Raw genomic sequence first — 22,443 nt, forward strand, 5'->3', positions numbered from 1 at the left:
TTGCATGAAATTTTAAAAAATAGATTAGTAAAGAGACAAAATATTTGTTCCTTTTCTATCATTATTATTACCTTGCCACAAACTGAGTGCATAAAGCATTAACATGTTAGGGAGACATACTGGTGGGCTGATTCCCATTAGATATTTCTATCTCTTTTGCTTGTTTTTCTTGTTCTACAGTGTACAATTATAGACTACTTTACCTTTCATTTCATTGCAGGTCTTCAAGGACGCTCAGTATCATGTTTTTGGGATCTCAGGCACGAAGCAAGTACCTATATTGTCAGGTGCTGCCGACCAATTTCCTGAAAATACAGAATCCTTATATTGGATCAGTGTTCCCTCTTCTTTGGAAATAATTACAGTTACCAAGTTCTTTATGAGCTGCACAAAGTCTCCAACGTGTCTGTGGGGGTTGCCTCTTGGCACAAGAGGTCAAGTGCTAAATAGCCTTTGCAGAGCAGGCTTTCTTCAGAGTCCAATTTTCCCCCTGTCATTCAAGACCATTTTGTCTGACATTCACATTGATTTCTGTTAAATCAAGGGTAAATGTTCTCTTCTATCTTTAGGCTTTGGACTAACACTTTTCCATGCCAGTGACCCATAAAACAGTGATTAAAATAGATTTTGCCTGATACAGTGCTGTGATAAACTAGGGTATGGATAGATTTTAATATTTTTCTTTAACTTTAACTAATTTACTGATGAATCTTTGAAAGACATGCACAGAGAGCCTAGTGACAGTTGTGTATTAAACAACATGCAGTGTTATTTAGATTTGATATGAAATTAAAGGTGGTCGATATGACCAGATGCAAGCCGTCTAGAGCTTTGTTATTTTGGACAAGCATTTGATTTTGCATCGATTAGTTGGTAGGTTGCTAACACATTAGGGAGATGCATTAAATTCAAGGCTGATCCACACAATCTTTTGTTTCTTTCTTTCACCTCAAAATCCCTTTTCACAGCTAAACCATTTTGATTAGCCTTCAAACTCGGAGAGAGAAGTGAGTCAGAATTGAACCCCTGCTGTTTCGATGCTCTACAATGTGAACTATTAAAACCCAGGCTTTGCTGTGTCACTGGAGGGAGATATTTACATGATGCTTCCAGACTTGTTTTTCAGCTCTGAACTGTACTTTTCTATCCCTTTCTTTTTCTAAGACTGTGTAGAATGAATATATGCTAAAGACAGCATGCATGGGAACCCAGTAATTATCCTGCAGTAAAGAATTAATTTAAGAGAGGGAGTGCTAGGAGTGTATAATGAGCCTCGTCAGTCATGAAGGAGAACTTCAATACCGTGCATGTAGTTGTTACCAATTATGTTTGTGCAGTGCCACTGCATAGTGAGTCACTATGTTAAAAACATTGCATTAACTGCTAGCCTACTAAATTACTATATATAACCTTGAGGAAAGTGCATAAGTGTTGGAAGCAAGCTTTCCCCTTTTGCTGGCCACGACTCAATTATACCTTGAATTGCAGTAAATTCAATTGTGGATGAGCAATGAAAATACGATATCAAGTTGTCTTGTTATTTAACAGTTTAATTTAGCAATGCACAGACAGGGGTTGTGTAATTCTTGTTCAGGGTAGTTTCCGGTAGCTACAATCTTTCTTTAAAATGGTTCCTGGTTTAAATATTTAAAAGACATTTAATTCCCAAGTTTTCTCACATATGGTAGGAGAAAGTTTACAAATGTTATGATGTTTTGGTGTTTAAAGGTTAATATTTAATCTGGGTAATTGGCTTGCACTCATCAGCCTTCTCTCACCTGCCGTGCACCTCAGAGAAGCTTTGATCTTGTTACAGTATAAATGAGAGAGAGTTTACGTTTCTTAAACAACAAGCGGAACATTTGTATAGAAACGTGTATTCCTTGTATCACAGATGCTTGTGTATTCATACACAAAACAGAGTAAGATTCTCTTTTGACTGGTTATGAGTACAGGGTAATCACATAATGACACGTTATACTCGCCTTTAAGGAGTAGAATTTAAATGAGTATTAAGACATTGTATTAAGTATGTTTTCTAACCTTCACATACCAGGAGCTGTAGCATATACTTTGGAGGAAAAGTTAAGGATGTTCAGTTCTGCAGCAGGGGGCTGTTTTTTCAAGGTTGCATGCTTTTATTTGACGTTAATCATTGCTCAGCAGGTAACTGTAAATTGAGAGGACCAGCCATTAGATTGTTCTGCAGATTAGCTGTAATCTTATCCACGGAGCAGCACAGGTTAGTTGAGTTATTTGCGTTGTTGTGGTAATACCGGTATTGTTGCCAAATGCACCACAGCTGGGGATGTTGTGGGCCAAATCAGACCTGCAGCCTGACAATCTTTCTCCTGACACCGGCTCCATCGTGTCAGGGTGAGCCCACTCCGACTCCAGGCCTTTTTTCAGTAATTGCTCTAATCTGCCTTCCACAAGGCTCTCATTGGAACAGGCATGAAAAATAAAAAAAAACGTGCAATCTTTCATTAGTATCTTGCATTTAATTACTGGTCAGCTGATTAAATATGCTGCCTTAAGGCGGTAATGCATAAACAGACAACCCAGGAGACTATGTTATTGAACTTAGCCCTGGTAAATGAGAGCACCGCAGGCCATAATCACCATATAAATTGTACATTTACAGAAGTTGGCCCTTCCGCATTCTAAATAGGGATAAAAGTAAAAGTGAATACAATTTGAAGTTGCTGCCAACAGAATTACAGATTACATAAATCTGATTTTCTTTCTTTAATTTGCTTCCTCACTGCCAAATTAAAATCATAAAAGGAAATTGTTTGCAATGTCCAAATCTGTGTTTAAAACATGGACTCATCTACTTTGCAGTACAGTGTGGTTTACCTCACAATTGGCACAAGCTGGGTTAATAGCAAATCTAAGAATTTGCAAGGACTTCACAGTGTATAACAACACCTGTAGTTCTAACCAGCTGACTCTCTGATAGGCTATACTGTACAAAGTTCACTACAGAAATCTTCACCTCTACGCTGACAGATATTACAGACTTCTCAGATTTGTTTCTCTCCTTGCTGCCACAAGCGGACCCAACACAGACCTGCACAAGCTTGTTCCAAATAAGATGACTGCTTTGGAAATCAGAATGGGTCTGAGGCCTTGACCAGTGGAATCTGTCCCTCAACTTCCAGTTGAGACTCAGCCTAAACACTGGGAGATGTGGAGCTCATTGCATGTGAGTAAACTCCTGAAGCAGGAAGTGCAAGTATGACTACTTATTATTGTTATTACTGATTTCTTAGCAGACGCCCTTGTCCAGGCTACTTCTTGTCTGGTTAGATTTACTACACTGTGGGTATAACGTTGAATACATTGAAAATATTGGCAACATTGGAAGGACTCCAAGCTTTTATAAAATGAAAATAACTGCCCTCACAAAATAAAATGCACGTTATTAATAATTTTACAGTTACTATTATTATTATTTATTTATTTGAAACTCACTAAATGGGGTCCCATTCTCGTGTGTCCGGTGCTTGTTTCTTTGCTATGCTAACATCCTCACATATGCATTCTGGGATGTTGATGCTTATAGCCTATAAGTTATAGGTGGGGTCTGACTAGGGCTTCAGACTTGTTCCATCCCATCATTTCAAATATCCATGTATTCCTCATCCAAGCCTCTATTTTGTCAATAATATTAGGTATAGAAGCATTCTTCCTAGTTGAAGGATGCTTTACCTTGCCTTCCTGCACCTGGGTCTCGAAACATCCAGGACAACGCCGTGAATCAGACTTTATGCATCGTTGCTAAACTGCATTTTTTTCACAAAAAGCGGACCCCAAAGGACTTGGTGTTTAGTTCTGTTATATGTGAGTGTTGACTGTAATCAAGTGCAAGTCGAGCATTGAAAAATAATTTGCAGTTCCCAGAGCCACAGCCACTGGCATGTAAGACTGCAAATGAGGGAGTATTAGTTTACCCATAACAACCGAAAGATGTAATCACTTAATAAAAGGAAAAAGAAAAGCACAAGATGGCTGTACCTATATTTTCAAGTAAACTTTGGAATTAGGAAGGTGGAGTAACCCGTATGAAATATGACCCTGAAAATGCAAATGAACACAGGTGTGGGGATTTGCAAGTTCTGTCCCCCCCTCTTAAATATCGCTGTGCTGAAGTGCGTTGCACATGAGAGTGGACAGCAGGGGAGGAAGAAGTTGGTGCAACTCAAGAATTGGCCTTCAGTGTCAGACTCCCGAACTCAAGACTTTAAATCTAAGGAAGGACAACTAGGAGCAGGGAAACACAGTGAGTTTGATCTGGATGTCCTAGAAGGGTCCTACTGCTCACCACATTTTCTGTCTAATTAATGTATTACTTGAAAACAATGATATACAATATAAACTTGGCATATATAGTACTATATATATATAGTGCATTTACTTTTTTCTTCAATTATAAGCAATGCCTAGGTCTTAGTTCCAATTAACTTTGCTTAGTATTGATTTGAAGGGGCCAGAGCAACGGTGAGCCCTAACTCAGCTGAACTCTTTGAAAATGTATTGGTGAGAGAGTCTGCTAAGGAATAAATCATAAATATGTTTTGTAGTATTTTGTCCCAATACCTTCTGTAACATATAGGTGCTTGATATATTGCATTATGAATCATATTAAATCATTTATTATATCATTTTGTGACTCAAAGTTTATTCAAACATTAAGCTAGAATTTAGGCAAGAGTTTTTGGAAACATGAACCAAAAGAATAGTGTCTGCGAAATTCACTGCAAAACTGAACTGTTGTCCACATTTCTACACAAAAAATAATGAAGCAAATGACTTTCAAATCACCTCTCCGAAACCTGTTAGTCTTAACACAGAAACTGACGTCATTGTAGTGCACCTCAGCAAAAAATGTCCATACATTATGTCTGCCTTTATTTGTATTGAGAATTGTTAGATGTTCAAATATATATTTAAGCTTAAACTTAAATGTGTGCATAACAACTGTTTGATCTGATGAGTGTACTGAAAATATAATTATTGATAATACTGAATGTAATTGAATTACAAAGCCTAGAATTACCTTCTTTACAAAATGTTTTGTAGCAACAGATAGCTTTGGTTTAAACAGAAGCAATACTTAAATTGCTATAGTTCTACTATGTGTCTGAATGACTGGTCAGCAAATACCTGTGATGTTACTTTGTGTAAGACAGCTCTATTTATTTCACTCCAGATCCTGAAAACCTCCAGCCAGATGGAAGTGATACCAATCAAAATGCTGCAGGATCCTCTGATCTGCAGCTCTGTGGGGAAAAATCCCCAAATGATACGCAGAGTGGTGTCCAAGGACGGGCACAGCAACGTCAGGCTTGACAACGTTGAAGGTATGGTCAAGCTGTACCTGCATGACATTTGGACAACTGTTGTAGACATCAAATGGCGCTACAAACTGACCCTGTTCTCTGCCACCTTTGTGATGACCTGGTTCATTTTTGGTATTGTCTTTTATGTCATCGGGAAGCATCACGGTGACATGGACCTACCTGAGATGCCATCTAATCACACTCCCTGCCTGATGAACGTGGAGACACTGACTGGGGCCTTCCTGTTCTCTCTGGAGTCTCAGACCACCATTGGCTATGGCTTCCGATACATCTCTGAGGAGTGCCCCCATGCGGTCTTCACCCTGGTGGCTCAGTTGGTCATCACCTGCCTTGCTGAAATCTTTGTCACTGGCGCTTTCTTGGCCAAGCTGGCCAGGCCTAAGAAGAGAGCAGAAACCATCAAGTTCAGCCACAACGCTGTGATCGACAAGCACGACGGCAAGATGTGCCTCATAATCCGAGTGGCCAACATGAGGAAGAGCCCACTGATCCAGTGCCAGCTGTCAGGCAAGTTCCTGCACACCTACGAGACCAAGGAGGGGGAGAAGACGCTTCTCCACCAGAGCAGCGTGAGATTCCAGGTGGACTCGGCCTCGGACAGTCCCTTCCTCATCCTGCCTCTCACCTACTACCACGTGATTGACAAGGCCAGTCCCCTGAGGCATCTCACGGCGGAAAACCTGCAGAGACAGGAGTTCGAGCTGGTGGTGATCCTCAACGCCACCATGGAGTCGACGGCTGCCACCTGCCAGAGACGCACCTCCTACATCCCCATGGAGATCCTGTGGGGGTACCAGTTCATGCCTGTGCTGTTCACGTCCCCGGAAGGGAAATTACTGGCCGACTTCAGCCAGTTCAACGAAGTGCGCCTCAGCAGCGACGACAACATGCTCTTCTGCAATGACAGAGAGAAGCGGGAGCTGGAGGAGCAGTACAGGAAGGAACCATGAAGGGGCTCAAAGAGAGGACGCTCTGAGCAGGGAGGTCTGCCTGTGGGACACCCAGAAGAGCCAGATACCGCTTTCAAGATCTCAAAGAGCCCCGCCCTCCTCAAAACAAGAACAAGACGTGACGAACCCCTTCAACAGCAAAGTACATTCTAATATTTCCATATGTACTGATAAAGGCATGTCTTTGCATATGAACAAAAACACAAAATCAAGGAAATATGCAAACATGCCTAGAATTAATCAGCTGATGGCAACAGATGTTTTCTTCACTAACTGCTAAAAATGATAAAGCATAAAATATTTCATGAATTTTCATACTAGGACAATTCATATATAAACATTAGCACTTTTGAGAAAGTCGACAGAATTGTGATCTCTTCAGCGTGTATATGAAGAAGTTAGAAAGAAAAAAAAAAAAAATCGGGGGGCAGGATTGTGTTTTTTTTACGTAGTGAATTTACCGTCAATAATTGTGCAATAAATACTTACTTTTGTTCCGAGCTAAACTGTTGTGTTCTTATTTTGGGGACATTGTTAAAATGTTTAAAAACCACCAGCACAGGTACGAACAGACGGGACTCTTTAGTGAGAGGCTGAAGGGTTGTTACCAAGGCAACACAATACCTGGCGCTGAGGTGCTCGTCACTGGAGTAAACAACTGGCAAAACTATGTGCAGGAAAAATGGCACTGAAGATGTAATTGCAGTGCACATATACTGGGGCGAATCTGAGGAGAATTGCAGTTTTTTGTTTTCGGTTCCCAGAACTCATCTCTTAAACGCACATTTGGATCAGAGGTAGTTAGATATTAAGTGTAGCTCAATGAACTTTGAAAATTATAGCCTAGTTCTTCTGAATTATTCATACAAAAAGTGCATTTCCCGACCACAGCAGAGAGAAATGCCATCCATAATTCGACGAACAGCAACAAAAACAACAAAACAAGAGCAAAACAGTGCATAATATTGTTGTGTTACAATTATACTGTTTGGCAATAGTGCAACAGAGCTAATTATGTGACAAATTAAGGAATTTTACATACACTTTGCTTTTGCCTGCTTTACCTCCATATATGTTCAGTGTAATAACATGATACAATGGAGAATCTAAAAAAAACACTGACTGACTTCTTTGTTCATACATGTTTATGAAACCTGTGTATGTAGCCGAAGCATTACACTTTTAAGTTTTGAAATGTGAAGACATTATTTGGCTGATACATTACAGAACAGTTACAAGCTTTTGCGTAGTTTAAAAATACTTTATTAGAAATTACACAATAGAAAAACGTATAATTTACCATGGTATATGTTTTATTTATGTTTTCTATGTACCCTTCCCTTTGTGACTACCCATATCATGCCTTTAGCTTCCCTGGTTTAAAAGGCATCGCACAACACCCCCCAGCCCACCCCTAACCCTCCCTACGGTAAAATAGTACAAAATAGGTCTGAACTGCCTTGCCAGGTCAAGCTTATTTTTGTTATGTATAATGAGCTTTCTCTAAGTAGTTACAGATTGTATTGTAAACAAAATTATACCGAGTTTGAAAATTCCAAGGCCACATTTGTTTTATTCTTCATTGACCACTTCCGTCATTTTATTAATATATATATATATATATATTTTTTTTTTCTATATTTATTTATTATTTTACGTTTGTGTCTTTGGCTGGCTGAGATCAACTCGTAGTGTATAAATGCATAAGTTACATAATTATAATATAAAAAGAAAAATAACACTGAATTGGATACTTCAATCTAACAAACGCACAGCGTTCGCGACTCAGAAAAAATAATCATAAAAAATTGGTACTTTTATGAAAATCTCTTTGGCAGTATAAGGAGTTTCTGTGTTCAAGAAAACTCCCCCTCCCCCAAAAAAGATTTGAGGTCCTACTTAATACTTTAAAAAATCCTCAGAATTCCAGTTTTCCAAAAAACATAACAGAGATGCATCATTTTTCAAGGTAATCCCTTTAAAATAACAGTCAAGTAAAAGGTTTTCCTTTAACTTCCTTAAAATTCAATAATGCCATACACACTACTATGTAGTATAATACTGATAGAATTGGCAATGTACATCCAAAGGAATAATACTTCATTGCCCCGTATTTCAGTGTCTTTCAGAATCTGTTTTCAGTCGTCTTCTCTTCCCTCTCCTCTGCCGTCTCAAACTATACTGTCGTCCACGAACTTTCTCCAGAGTCCATGCACTCGGCTCAATTCTGTGTCCTCCGGGAGTAAGTACTCGCATGCATTTCACAGTTTGCTACAGCTAATACCTCTCCTCTCTCAGGCAACTTTAAATTATAGCGTTGCTTAGTTGTGCTATTTCTCAATCTTCAACATTTCTCTATAGTCTTTGATATGTTTGCATTATTAAATAAGGCAGTTTAATACTTCACTCTTATATATTTGGTAACTTTTCATGCAGTTATTGTGTATTTCCTGTAGTATGCTCCTCATCTTTAATAAGAAGGTATAACGTTATATTTTCCATTGCTGCTCCTTGCCGTCATCTACTCCAACTGCAACATGCCTCATCCTCAACGAAGCCCATCTGGGCTTTCCAACTAGCTCTGTGTGTGTTTTTTTCCAGTTTCTACAACTGAGCTCTTTCAATCTCCTTTCCTGAGTCATCCTTTCTGTGCCTTCACAACAGTTTGCACTTTCTACAAAATCCTTTCCCTTTCTTTCATAAATATATATATATATATAAATCTATATATATATATTTATCTTTACTATGCTTAGGCCTATATATTTCTACTTTTACTTTTTCAAACAAAAGCCCATTTCTTGCTGGTTTGTTTATTATGTTTTGTTCAGTTCTACGTCCTGCCGCTCAGCTGAGAAAGAGACACATGCCAAGCGCTGTCTAATAGTAAGTGCCCAAGTGAGAGGGCATGTGGGCGGCAGGGTGCCGAGTGTTGGGGTAGATGGTGCCGGGCGGGGAGCTCCAGTAGGGATTGGGGGCGGCGAAGAAGCTGGAGGAGGTGACGGGGAGCGCCGGGGGGTGGGGGGCCACAAAGTTCATCTTCTGCTGGTGTGCGTGGTAGGAACTCATGTAGGACAAGTCCGAGGGGTACTTGTACATGGACGATTCTGGGGGGTGGGGCTGCAGGGCCTGGGCGATGCCGTGGAAGTCGAACTTGTAGGCGTAGCGCTTGCCGTGCACCTTGGTCATGATGTTCTTGTCGTAATAGTAGCGCAGAGCCCGGCTCAGCTTGTCGTAGTTCATGTTGGGCTTGCTCTTGCGCTCGCCCCAGCGCCGCGCCACCTCGTCCGGGTCGGTCATCTTGAACTCGCCGTTGGTGCCCTCCCAGGTGATGCAGTTGGAGTTGGAGCTGTCGGACAGCAGCTCCAGCAGGAACTGCCACAGCTGGATCTGACCACTTCCTGGCGGCGGAGGAAGGGGAGGGGGTAGAGAGGGCGGTCATTGATTCATCTGACTACTGGTCTGTTCCCAGTCTTGTACTTGTTATCAGTCTTTGCAAACAAAACAATTCTTTATATAGACTTACAGACAGAGCTGCTTTCATGATTACTGCAAGAGAACAGCAGCTCGATTTTCTGTTTAGATTTAGATTAAATTCTGAAAGTGCAGAAAGTGTACCAGGTCAGATTGGTGAAAAGTTTTCTGTTGTATGCCTGGATGGCCTGTTATTTAATGTACTAACAATGGGCACTTGCTTATTAGAAATACACTGTCCTGTACACAGACACCTGCCTCCAGTCAGAAGGCTTCAACGCAGCTTCAAGAGACACACTCTGATCACACGCAGCGAGACAGTGACAATAGGGATAGGTGTCATGAGCTGTAATTTTATGCGGATGTCTTGTGGATGAACCGTGCAGTGGAGCACAGGTTTAACAGACCTACCACTGAGCTCTGCAGAAATGTGTCACGGAAAGATGTGCCACACAGACAGTAAGGTGCATTTCACTGACAGCTGGTTCCTGAATTTACCTGGATTTGCAAGTCTACTGCTTGTTGGCCCCAGAATTTGGTAGGGATCTATGAAAGAACGAGGAAGACAACCATCAATGTGTTTTCTCTGCTGACCATTTCCTCTTATAGACACATGCAAGTGCCAGCTGTTAAAGAAATTAAAATATAATGAACCATATTCTCCACTGTCAAAACACTCATTTACACACTAAGCCCTGAGAGGTTAGTAACACTGGCACATACATTGACAAATTAGTAAATGCACACACACTCTCTGTTCTGGGTCTGTGTTAACTTACTGATACTGTTACAAAAATAATACAGATACAGGCGGTGCAATCTGAAGTTAATGTAGTTTTAACTCAAACCCACGATATGGCTTCCTTAGCTGCTGTAAAAACTGCAAATAATAACCTATGTGCCATCAGGTTGAGTGTGACGCGTGAGTCATCGCCAGCCAGAGACGGCATGGTCTCTCGATATCAAGTCACATTCCACGGCAGCCACGTATTTTCAGAAACCTAAAATAACAGGGTTGGCTCAGAACATGTGGAGATAAGTAGCAGTGGGTCCCAGGGTGCATCTGTGACTGACAGGGTCTACAAGCAACTTTAGTCTAAAAAGGCCAGTAGGATGCTGTAATGGAACACGGGGAAAAAAACTAATAGTTCCCAGTTTTGGGGAGGTGAAAATACCACTTACCCAGCTGGGGTCTCTGATCCTCAGTTTTAGTCACCACTGAAGGTGAGGGCTGGGAACCTGTTTAGAAAGAGCTCGTCGTTAGAAATATTTCATTAGCAAGGAAAGAACATAGTAGATGCATTCATTGTTATAAAAAGTGCCGTTTCTTATGCCAACTAGTTTGCACTGTAAATGAATGGAGCTCACATGCTGTTTCTCGATATTACAACCTCAAAAGGAAGGTGATATAGTTAAATTATAAGGACAAGCTTCCGTGTCTAATTTTTGACTTTTTGTGACACCCCCTGTCACTGTGCTCACCCTTGGAGGACGACACAGCTTGGGGTTGCCATCCCGACCTCCTTGCAGCTTCATATGCAATGTCTGTAAAACAGGGAACAGCACAGAGTCTGATCATGATCTGAGTCAGGGAGCGCTTGATACAGTCCTCAACAGCAGTCCTACTGAAGCTGAGAGCTGTCACACAGCTGCAATATAAGAAGTCTCCACCAGAGGGAGCAAAGCCCACAAAATCTTTAAGAACTGTTAAAATAAGTCCTGAAAACAATTTTTAATTTAATAGCAAAAATGTAATTCTTAGGACATCTGACATCCTTAGAAACAGACGTATAAATGCATTCAAACATTCCCAAACACAAATGTTTACCTGTGTACATATATACATGTATGAATGCATTAGATGAGTGTTTTTTTTCTCTACTGGAAATGCTAACGAATGCACATGACTACTTGAAAACACATGACGCAGTGCTTTTTCATTAAACTGGGTCCACAAATGATTACAGCGGCTTTCCCCACCTGGCCGAGCCGACACCCGTGGAGACGCATCTGGATACACAGAGGTGTTTGGGAAGATGAAAGTTGCGCCTCCTGGAAAAAAAAAAAACGAGGCACTGTGGATTGCAGAATACAGGCAGACTCAGATATATAATTTTTAATTGCTAGGGATCAAAGCTACTATAGCTCTGATGAGAAATAATCACAGATGCAAAGCAGAAAATGCGATGCAAGGATTGGGTATCTTCTGTAACGTTCAAATCAAAGCAGCTCCCAGTACAAAAGATTGCATTGATGAGCAGAAAAGCAACACCTTTTAAATATTATAAAATATCCCATGGCATTGTGAGTGCTAGTTGATGTACAAAACCCTGCAGCTTGTAACACCTGAAATGGCTCTAACTGCATCGTGATTGGAGTCACGTCCCCATCTATCTGTAAACATGATATATATACACACAATCACACACATACATATATAAATATATATATACATACATATATATGTATATATATAAGTATATATATAGACTGTTCATGCAAGTCAACATTGCATTAAGCAAACATTGGCGTGAGGTGCCCCCAGCGAAGCAGAGCGAAGAGTGCAGGTTCATCTTACCTGTGTTACGGGCATGCATTAACCGAGGGGAGTTTTGTAAGGCTTTGTCAACATCATCTGAAGTCAAGTGAGGAAGTGGAGCTGAGAAACAAAACATTCTTTTGAAAGAGGAAATCAATTGAAACTGCTCAAAATAACTGGTGATGCCTATGGCTCTCAGTGCCAGCGATCTCAGTCACAAAAAAATGCACCATCGCAATTTGCTCTTCTCAGTAGACTTGAAAAAGCAAAGAGAGACAGACAGCACGACGCAAGAGTGTGTGTGAGTGAGACACAATCGACAGAGCAAACGAGAAGATAATGCGATTAGAGCCAAACAAAATAAACAGTTAATCACTGCTGCCCACAGTCATCTGTGAAACTGCATGCCTTTACCATTTTTTTTTTCTAAAATAACTTCTGCAAGACTTTGTACATATGAGAAAAAAAACTGCTGGTGCCAAAAAGAGAAGAAGAAGATGAAAGGAAGGCTTTTAAGGGCATTTTTCCCTTTCCCATTACTTATGCTTCTCTAGATATCTACATCTGTCAGCGCCAGGACTTTCAAACGTTTAAGACATTTAGCCGGCTTCGTTTTAACCAGGAAGAGCTTCCCGTGACCCAGCATTTTTTCATGTTTTTCTCATTATGTCTTCTTAATGCACTGAAAAAATACTTTCTGGCACTATTATTCGCATATCGACATCGTACTATTTTGTGAGCATCAAAAAAAAGATGATACCCAAACCTAGATGTTAATACCAGCTGTTCAGTTATCATGAGTTTATACTTGAAATATTCACCAGCTCTCCCTCTTCACAGTTACAGCGATGTTTTTGTGTTCCTCTCTTACTCAGTGTAAAAGCACTTATACAAGGCTTCTGGTGGAAACATTTCATACTGTTTCCTTCTTATCTGGATCCTACTAGTTTAAATGTGCATCAAAAAGAAAAAGCGTTCTGGAGTTCAATTTCTATTCACTTTCATAATCTTGAAACACCCCAGCACTGGTGTCTGCATGTGCTGCAGCTCATGCCTGGATGCAAAGGAGAGCAAAACACACCATATCCTGTTAAATACTGAAACTATTTAGAAGTTCTCGAAATGAGAGTGTGATGTGATTCCAGTAACAATATAACTATAATAATACTCGTCTAATAGTACTACAAAAAATGTGCACACTGCTTCTAACAAAGTCTATTTCCTGCCGCAACATGGACTCCACAATCCACTAAATACTACAAAATGTCTGGAATGTTTCAGAGATCCCTGGCATTAAAAATTAGTAATCCTCATATGATTTTCCACAGACATTCTAAATTGATGTTAAGACCGCTCCATTTCATGCACTTTTTTTAGTTTTGTTTTAAATGCATGCCCCTTAACATAAAAAAAGTAAAATGAGTGCTTGCAGTACAGTGTATTAACAACAATATAAAGACCTTTTCAGTCATTACAAAAAGTCATTACTTCAGGTCATTAAAAACGTCGCTGGCAGTGCCTGAAAGTCTCAAATCTCACTGTTTGAACGCCATTCAAAATACAAAAACACTTGAGTTACGAACAAAGCTAACTGACCATTATAAAAAACCTGGCAGAGGAAGACGTAGCAGTGATCCAAATATACTTAACTGTTGTTCTAAAACTCATTTCATTACCTGTAAGCAACAACAACGCCCCTACACACAAAAGAACCCCCCAAAACAAGTATTTTACACAACACTTCGTTAGAAATTTCACAAGCCCACTACTTAAACCTCTGCTAGAGGAAGTCACAACAAGTAGTTCTTACATAAATACCACATAATACGATGAACTGGCTATTGTCAAATCTCACACACAGACCATCATTCGCCAGTAACACAATAACCCAACCCCTCTTCCCTGTCCAAACAACTTTGTATGAAACATTTGGAAAATAAATAAGCAAGCAATAAATCCAGTCAATACTCCACACTCAATGAAAATCCCTTCACACGAGAGCCATAACAGAAAATCCCTTCCCAGGAATGTACGAGATATTAAACTCGCTGATTCTCTCAAAGAGAAATATATTGAAATACATCAGAGGAGTGGTTTATTGCTTGTCTTAAAAAGGTCCAAGAGGTTTGGCAGAAAGTGAATATGTAAATAGTATGTGATGTCTACCTGTGTTGTTGATTGTTCGGTGTTAATAAATTGGTGAACGTTCTTGTTATGAAATCATGAACTTAAAGTATGTAACTGAATACTGATGAGTGACCAGGGAGCCTGTGAAACCGGTCCCCATTAGGGATCCACTTGCAAATGGATGTTCTTAAAAGCCCAGCGTACAATGGCAGTGATCAAAGCATTACTCAGCTTTCACGTAAAAATTGCTATCTGGGGGAAGTCGAAACGCACAGTGAGGGGAAAGGGAAGAAATCCAGACCCAAACAAGGATGCAGCAAAGCAGAACAGCATTAGCTCTCACAAAGATATCTTATACTTAGTCCTGAAAGAAAGACAATATAAATATCCTACTTTCCAAAACACTTTGCAAAGAAATGAGACGGGTAAGCCCGAGTAAAAGTCTATAGATACTGTAATAGGCCAGGTCCTGATAAAGGCTTGCTTGAGCTAGACCGGGGTGGGGGGGGGAAGTCCTTTTTATAATGGTTTAAAACTAACAGTATCTAAAGATTTTTACACGAGGGCTTCCACAGGCTCAGTAAAGGACGAGCCAGGGGCTATACTCACTCTCTCTGAGGTAGTGGAGGTGAGACAGGAGGATCTCGGCGTTGTAGCTGGGGGTCAGCCTCTGGAAGTCCTCTTTGCTCATTTTACACAGCTCCTTCCCATCGATGTTCTGGAACAAAGACACATCCACGTCGAGAAGGACATACTCCTTCACCGCCCACTCCAGCCACTGGCGCACGTGCTCTGTCGTCCACAGCGTGGGGTCTGCAACACAAAACACACACCTCAGCACGGCTGGAACACACCGAATGCTAGGATTTTGCATGAGGGCTTTTTCTTCCGTGGGGTAAAAAATAAAGATGTTTTTAACCACTGATCTGGAAAGAAAAGGCCTGTTTTTCCATTTTTTTCCCCTCAGAATGTTCCAGGTAAAACACTAAATGAGGATTTGGGATTTGTTCTCCTTTCATTTATTTTTTCTGGTGATATAAAGGAAACACTTGTTGATGGTATAGAAAGCATGGCCTCCTTGTATAAATGGTAGTGCTCTGAGTGGGACTTCAAGTGAGAGTAAACATAAAAATCACTATTGAGCCCCACTGGGATCGTACTAGGGGTGTCGGGGGAATGCGCTCTGTGAAATGTGTAACAACAGAAAGATACAATTTTCAGCCAACCAGATCATTTAAATGGTTCCAGACGGAAGCCAGCAGTTCTGCACACGTAGCATGTGCACATACTAAACACTGAAATAAATCACGTCTCGATCTGGAGCGAGGACAACCACAGGTCACAGCATGTCATATTCAAGTGATTGACACACAAAGGCAGACAATGCTTGCAGATCTTATTTAAAGCACAACTCACAGTGCACATTTAACTAGGCCTGACTGTACTAGTCGGTCTACAATTTCGTCTTGTCTGCAATTCCTATTGCACGTAATAGAACCAAAATGAATGGTGTACTTACACAGGCGCAAGACACGGAGAGCAGTGTCAATTCCACGATCAGTTCTTTCTACAGAGACACAAGCAGGATAAAAATGAGGTTTAACAAAGGTCTCTTCATGGGATTTTTATCCTTCTGGTCTCTGACCAACAGAAGAAAGAATTGATGATGGAAGACAAAGGAAGGGACTGCAGTGATTGAGGCAGGATCTGAGAAACTTTCTCACAACCTGCATGTGGTCCATCACCGTGAAAAGAAACATCTAGTGGGTGTAAATCCAACAGCTGGGCCTGTTTGTATATACAATCTCCATCGACTTGATTTAGCTTCCTTCCCCCTCAATGTAAAGATTACTTCTAAAGCACTGAAACATACTAGGATACTTTGTCATGTTTTGTTAAAGCTGCCAGAGTGAGGGGTAGTGTTTATTTGGCCCTGCCTTGGTATTTACATGATAAATTCTATATTTGCAAACGTGCTCCCAAATTATATCCATTCATTACATCTCCTGTCACTCTGACTTAGCCTGACTGGCTGGCAGTGCAGTGGAAACGCAGCACAAGCCCATGCTGTAGCGCAATGGCCTACCTTTGGATTTACCTTAGTGTAATATTGCATGTTACAGCATATCGCCGTATTGAGTTAACAAGGCATGTTATTGTGCTCAGTGCACTGTTTGTACAATGAGAGTGGTGGGATTGTATAACTGGGGTCTTACAGCAGAGTAATAGTTTACATTACTAGGGAAGCTCAAAGATTCAGGCCTATCACTCCATCAGGACGAGGGACCCTCAGGGACTTCCTGGTTTCCAGGGTAGAGCTGGTATTTCCTGAGCAAAGCCTCCGGCCTCACTCGGCACAAGCCTCTCGAATGAAAAGGATTCAGGTTGAAGTTTCTTCAGCAGAGTTTAGAGCAAGATGAGAAGATTGCATATGTATCCAGGGGCCTAAGCCTCCAGTAATTCAGGTTTCACAAGTAGAGTGTTCTTTGTGTATGGCACAAAGGGTCCCTTAATTGAGAAAAAATGCGCTATTAATAAACGAATACACTTCCACCTCTCATTAAATGCCAAAGCTGCATTCCCATTGTCCTTTCTTAAAATATTTAAAAACAGGATGTGCCTAACGTGCCTCATCATCGTCTCTGTCAGATTCAGTTGAAAAGGAAGTTGCACTATAAGACTGACTGAAACTATTTCACAATCCCATCAAACAGGGGATGGAAAACAAATTGCAAATATTAACAGACACAGCTCTGCTTGTTGCTTGTTGAATCAACAAAATAGGGACACTTACATCAGTCACTCGCATCGTTGATAAGCAGCTCACATTTTAGATCAGGGTTTTGTACTGCTTGCAACATTCTTCTGCTTAAATTTGTTGTGTGTTATTAAAAAAAAAAATGTCCAGGTCACAGAAAGTATAACCAAGGATGGGAAGAAAATGTGTGCGAAACCATTCCATTCTACCCATCGGTTTTAAAAAACATTAAAAACTTTAATCCTAATGCCAATTTGTCCATTAGTTTCTAGAAGTCTTCTCAGAAACCGTGTTTTTGCAAGAGTAGTCAACAGAAATGGAGCCAGAGTGATGCTTACAAGAGGGTATACACCAAATAAATATTAAAGAAAACTAGAAATAGAACAGACTGCTGTGTAGAGGCAAGAACTTCCTAAAATCTGTCCCTTACACACCCTTTTATGTCTAACTACCTTTGTTTCGAACTAAATTTAGAATATGAAACAGGAGGATCCACTGCTTCCGGTGAATAAAGTAAAAACTGTAAACACCTGGTGATGTTGCAGGGCACTGCTGAGGACTGACCTGCTAATAAGAAAGCCTTTACTCCAACTTCCCAGAAGGTGTCACGGTTTAGCAGGTCTTTTTTCTCTGTGGAATTCCACAATAGGAAATGGTCTAGACACGGTACAGCGCACTCACACCTCACACTCCAGCTTCTTTGCCGAGGATCAGATTGGAAACGGCCCAGCCCCACCACCAGCCAGGGGTATGTATCTCGGGTAGAGACTGCGTACCTGCGGGCACGATGACTCGGCGCTCGTTGGTCGTCATGTTGGGGGGGGGGATGTGCTTGTCCTCCATGTAGCTGCCGTAGTTCATGGGAATGCTTTCTGAGCTACTGACCAGTTTCCCTCCCTTCACCACACTGCAGTCGTCCGGAGAGTTTCTGTGGCAAAACAAAAATACATTCATAACAAGGTCTTTGAAATAAGCACAAAAAACAAAATAAAACACACCTATAAGTAATTGTCTGATCACTTTTCTCTTTCCCCCCGCATTTATGACCCCCTCCACCCCCCCCCCCCCGGCATTCTGAAATGGGGGGATACTTGGTCTGACTAGGAATACAAAATCTCAGAGAATATTGACAGTTATGACATATTCTGGAACCAAACAGTCTACTGATCAGAACAAGACCATCCATGTATTGGTAGAAGCAACACACACCCATAGAGAGCTCTAAATGTCAAGATGGAAAACTGTTTACAGTGTACTAATACACAACAATTGTACATAATTGGATCTGAACTTCTCTGTGTTTGATAGAACATCAAATAATATATACTGGATTAATCATTAGGTTGCTCTGAACAAAACAAGCCTATTTGCCAAAAAATCAGATTGAAACTGTGTGATCTGTAACCGCATGAATGAGACACCGAGACCTCCCCCCCCGGAGCAGACTGTGCGTTTACCCTCCGGGCTCTGAATGAAGGCGGGCGACACAGAAACTGTGAATCGGATGTGTTTGAGAATGAAATGTGCTGGTAGCCAAGAGAATAAGCTTTCAAACGATGTGTGCATTGTAGGAATACAGTGTAATTGCTATACACAGGAGCTGCACGTAACACTGCCAAATAATGCTTAAGAGGGTGTAGTAATATAACTCTGAAATGTAGATTATTTTTCAGTTTCTGGTAACCTAAACTTTTTTTTTGTTTGTTTTACCTCTGGCAGTTTACCACTTACCTTTGTACCATTTCAGGTTATTCACTGGACTTGAGCTGCTTACATTTCAATAAAAACTAGAAAAATTGAGGTGTTCTAAAACTTTTGACCGGTAGAGTATATATATAATGTTTTTTTTTTTTTTTTGCATTTGTATTCCTGTGTATGGCTAGAGTCCCTCGGAAGCCTAAACCACATCACTTAGTCTTAAACGTTTGCCCAGGTAAAACCGACTACAGAGCAATTACATTTAAATAAAATACTGAGGCAGTGTTACATATTCTGTGGAAAAGAATGTGAATTATATAGTAAAAGACAATTCAAAGCCTAATGCTGTGGATTTCTGAAGTGGAATCTTTTTTTCCTAACTGCTGCTTTAACTTTAGCCACAGAAATGGTTCAAGATTTTGTTTACTTAAGTTATAAAGTAAAATGTGAATGTATTAAATTGAGAAAAATCTTTTTTTTAACCCAGACCCTACTGTTATTTCATTTATGTTGAAAACGTACATGCATTCATACATAAACCTGGACTGAATAAACAGGAAAATCGCCAGTGGCTTTACATCTGATGAATGACCTCGTAGACATTTATCAAGCTTTTGTTATCGTTACAGTGAATCCCCTGAAGAAATGGTCAGCAGATGTTGGGGATTACGGTCGGAATGTCTTATAAATGCATACCACCTTAGCATGGCCCAGATATGAACAGTTTGGACTTTATTAGAAACCAGGTCATGTGCCAACCAACTGTTTGTCATTGCTGGGCCATCAATGACACAGCTGGGGTATTCAGCCGGATCTGACTGGAATGTGGGGCAGGCAGGTTGCTTTGTGCATTTTGTTTGATTTACAACCTACCATTTCATACACACAAAACTGGCTCAAGAAATATACCACAAAAAGCGCACTGCAGTGACATCTACAAGTATTATTAACCAGGTCAAATTTCTAAATCACAATATGAATTAGTGACCCAAAAGCACATCAGAAATCGACTGGATCCAGGTCCTGAGTCTGGAGTACACTGGCCTTGAGTGGAACGGATTATTGTTATGTGACAGGGATAAGAAAAGGCCATTAGGCTTCTGTGCTTTGTGTTTTCTATTTATACTTTTTCCATTCTCTTTTTCACACTATAAACATGGCCTCTGATTAAGGAAAACCTTTCGCCAGTTTGCAAACGAAAATCTCGGTACTTAATGGCAGGTATTTGTTTGCCAGAAATGACTTGCTTCTATCCAGTGGAAATCCAGCCATCAAGTAATGTTTTTATGAGTCACAACTAAATAATGGCTTCCCCAGTTGTTTGCTGACTGTCCTGAATCAGCAAACCAGGTTTTGTTTAACTTGGACAGACAGGTCAGACCAAGGTATGTGAATTGATCATAAGAGCATAAACCAATCTTAGTTTTCAACACTATTTGAAAAGTTCTAAAAGGCTGATTTTCCTAAATGTTCTGCTCCTTTTCTGAACATTAATCTTTTTTTCCTTTAATATATTTTTATTCTTATGCTTTTACATGTATGCAATCTCAATAAGAAAAAGATGGAGTTTCTTGGGAGGTATGGAAAGTTTTGTTTTGTTCTGTAACATAAATGCTTTGACTATCTGGATTCTGGGGCAAATGAAACAATAACTTCTAGGAACAACTATAGACAATTACAAATGTGCTTCACTTGAGAGCAGGGATGTTAATACAAGCCATTGCTGATATTTTTTAGATTAATCTTTTTTTTTTTTTTAAACAACTGCATTTTTTAGTGGCTTAAATCTATTGTTTTCTCACTTGGCAGGAGAGTGAGCCTCCCTAAAGAGGTTTCCGTTACATCTGTGCATAAATATTAGCAATCCTAGTGCAGAAACTCGCTCAACACTGAGCCCCTGCCATTGGAAATGAGGCATGAATGTGAAGCCCTTTAGCTAAAATTAATACAGAAACCAAGCATTTCCTTTCATGCCCTGGCCAGGTATTCCTAACTGGTGAAATGTGATATGCAAATGTGAGCAGAATACTACTTTTTTCTTTGCTTTATTGAAATGTATTTCTGTCCCCACTGGCTCAGCAGACTATTGCTGCTCTGTCAGTATTTTTGTCAGCACTTAAATATTCAATACAGTGAATTAACATTGTGCTTCATATGAGACAGCAGGTGTCAAGTTGTACTGTTCTGTGTAAAAGAGCAATTAATTAAAAGTTACCTATAGAATATTACTCTAATAAAATCAGCATATTTAACCATTTTATTAAAAATATTAGGTGGGGAGAATATTTTCTCATGAAAATACGTGTACATTTACTATACAAAACTAGAAAAGTGGACTTTTATCAAATGGACTGCCAGCCATTGATTTATTAAAGTGTTGACTTCCATCTAACAAGGCAACATCAATAGAAACTGAAAGGGATCTCAGTGAAGAAGCAGACAGCTGACATATTTCGGTTCTGTAATCAATTTACAGTTATTAGGTTTTGTAGTTTGGTTAGGACATTATGTTTGTGCCATCCAATAATTAGTTGCAAATGTACTTTAATTTGGAACACATTTGACCACAATTCCAGCCCACATGACCATACTTAGCTAACTAATAAACAGATGCCCACAGAAAAAGAAACAACAAAAATTAACATACGATCTACATACAAAGAATCTTAATAATTATCAAAAATGTACACTTGCTGTTCAATTATTAGACATGCACATTAAAAAACAAAAAACGTACAACTTTCAATTCATACTGAAGGTTTAATGTACAAATTTTACTAGAAACAGTTTGTTTTTGATAAGGTATAATTGAATTTTCTAAACTTGACAACTGATAAACAGTGTAAAGATTCGGCACCTTTGGGTGAGATATGAGGGAAGTGAGTCAATGATACAAACTCAGGGCTTAGCTACGTACAGCAAACAAATTAATCTATCAGTCAATTCAGCACTTGTGGAAATTTGGCAAAAAATAAATAAATATCCACATCACACAGAACTGGTTCAGAAGGTAAGGAGAGTTAGCTGCCCCCACAAAGTAGGTGTCTAATTTCTAATTTTAGAAAATTAGAAGTACTTGACAAGCTGAATGTGAATTCAGGACTGACATGAGATTTCACTTTCTCACTTTCTAGTGCTATCAGTTTCCATGAGCACTAATCAGGCCTACAAGTGGGAAAACAAACGATCTTCACCAAGCACAGTTCACTTCACTCACAGAGCCCCTAAGAGATACGGTATGAGGTCTCACACTTAAGCCTGGTCCAAGACAAACTGGGACTACTGAGTCACTAATTTTAGTATCACTGCTTTCCTCAAGGGATAGACAGAAGGCATCGTTCAGGCGGTCTGTCATGGGATTACACTTCTCGTTTGATATATAAATAGGAAAGCGCTCAAATGTTGCACACAGTGGTTGTGATTTTCTTTTATTTTTTTCTGGCAGCTATACGTAAACAGCAAATACTGGGTGGCACTGAGAGCTGGTTATGAACAATAAAAAGGGAAGCCCAGGCGAGAGCAAACATCTTC

At 40.0% G+C, this 22,443-nt stretch overlaps 2 protein-coding genes across 9 annotated transcripts in view; one reads left to right on the forward strand and one right to left on the reverse strand.

Annotated features, from left to right (window-relative positions):
- Nucleotides 1-2,971: 2,971 nt before the first annotated feature.
- kcnj15 (potassium inwardly rectifying channel subfamily J member 15) lies at nucleotides 2,972-6,816 on the forward strand. Its single transcript, XM_066699509.1, has 2 exons — nucleotides 2,972-3,208; nucleotides 5,216-6,816. Exons 1-2 carry the CDS (start codon nucleotides 3,191-3,193, stop codon nucleotides 6,314-6,316), a joined length of 1,119 nt encoding a protein of 372 aa, XP_066555606.1. The 5' UTR covers nucleotides 2,972-3,190; the 3' UTR covers nucleotides 6,317-6,816.
- A 1,125-nt stretch (nucleotides 6,817-7,941) lies between these two features.
- Nucleotides 7,942-22,443, reverse strand: part of erg (ETS transcription factor ERG) — a 50,963-nt gene continuing 36,461 nt past the window's right edge. For 4 of the 8 annotated variants that reach the window (XM_066699501.1, XM_066699500.1, XM_066699502.1 and 1 more), the window contains 9 exons: nucleotides 17,991-18,142; nucleotides 15,976-16,023; nucleotides 15,066-15,269; nucleotides 12,369-12,449; nucleotides 11,771-11,842; nucleotides 11,273-11,335; nucleotides 10,973-11,029; nucleotides 10,289-10,336; nucleotides 7,942-9,717 (listed from right to left, as the gene is read on the reverse strand). In XM_066699501.1, coding sequence (XP_066555598.1) covers nucleotides 9,197-9,717; nucleotides 10,289-10,336; nucleotides 10,973-11,029; nucleotides 11,273-11,335; nucleotides 11,771-11,842; nucleotides 12,369-12,449; nucleotides 15,066-15,269; nucleotides 15,976-16,023; nucleotides 17,991-18,142 — 1,246 coding nt within the window. In that variant the 3' untranslated portion in view covers nucleotides 7,942-9,196. The remainder of the gene's footprint in view (nucleotides 9,718-10,288; nucleotides 10,337-10,972; nucleotides 11,030-11,272; nucleotides 11,336-11,770; nucleotides 11,843-12,368; nucleotides 12,450-15,065; nucleotides 15,270-15,975; nucleotides 16,024-17,990; nucleotides 18,143-22,443) is intronic. The other 4 variants (XM_066699503.1, XM_066699504.1, XM_066699505.1 and 1 more) reach the window with 3 other exon arrangements.

The sequence above is a fragment of the Amia ocellicauda genome, chromosome 3, assembly GCF_036373705.1.
Source record: "Amia ocellicauda isolate fAmiCal2 chromosome 3, fAmiCal2.hap1, whole genome shotgun sequence".
Classification (NCBI taxonomy): Eukaryota; Metazoa; Chordata; class Actinopteri; order Amiiformes; family Amiidae; genus Amia; species Amia ocellicauda.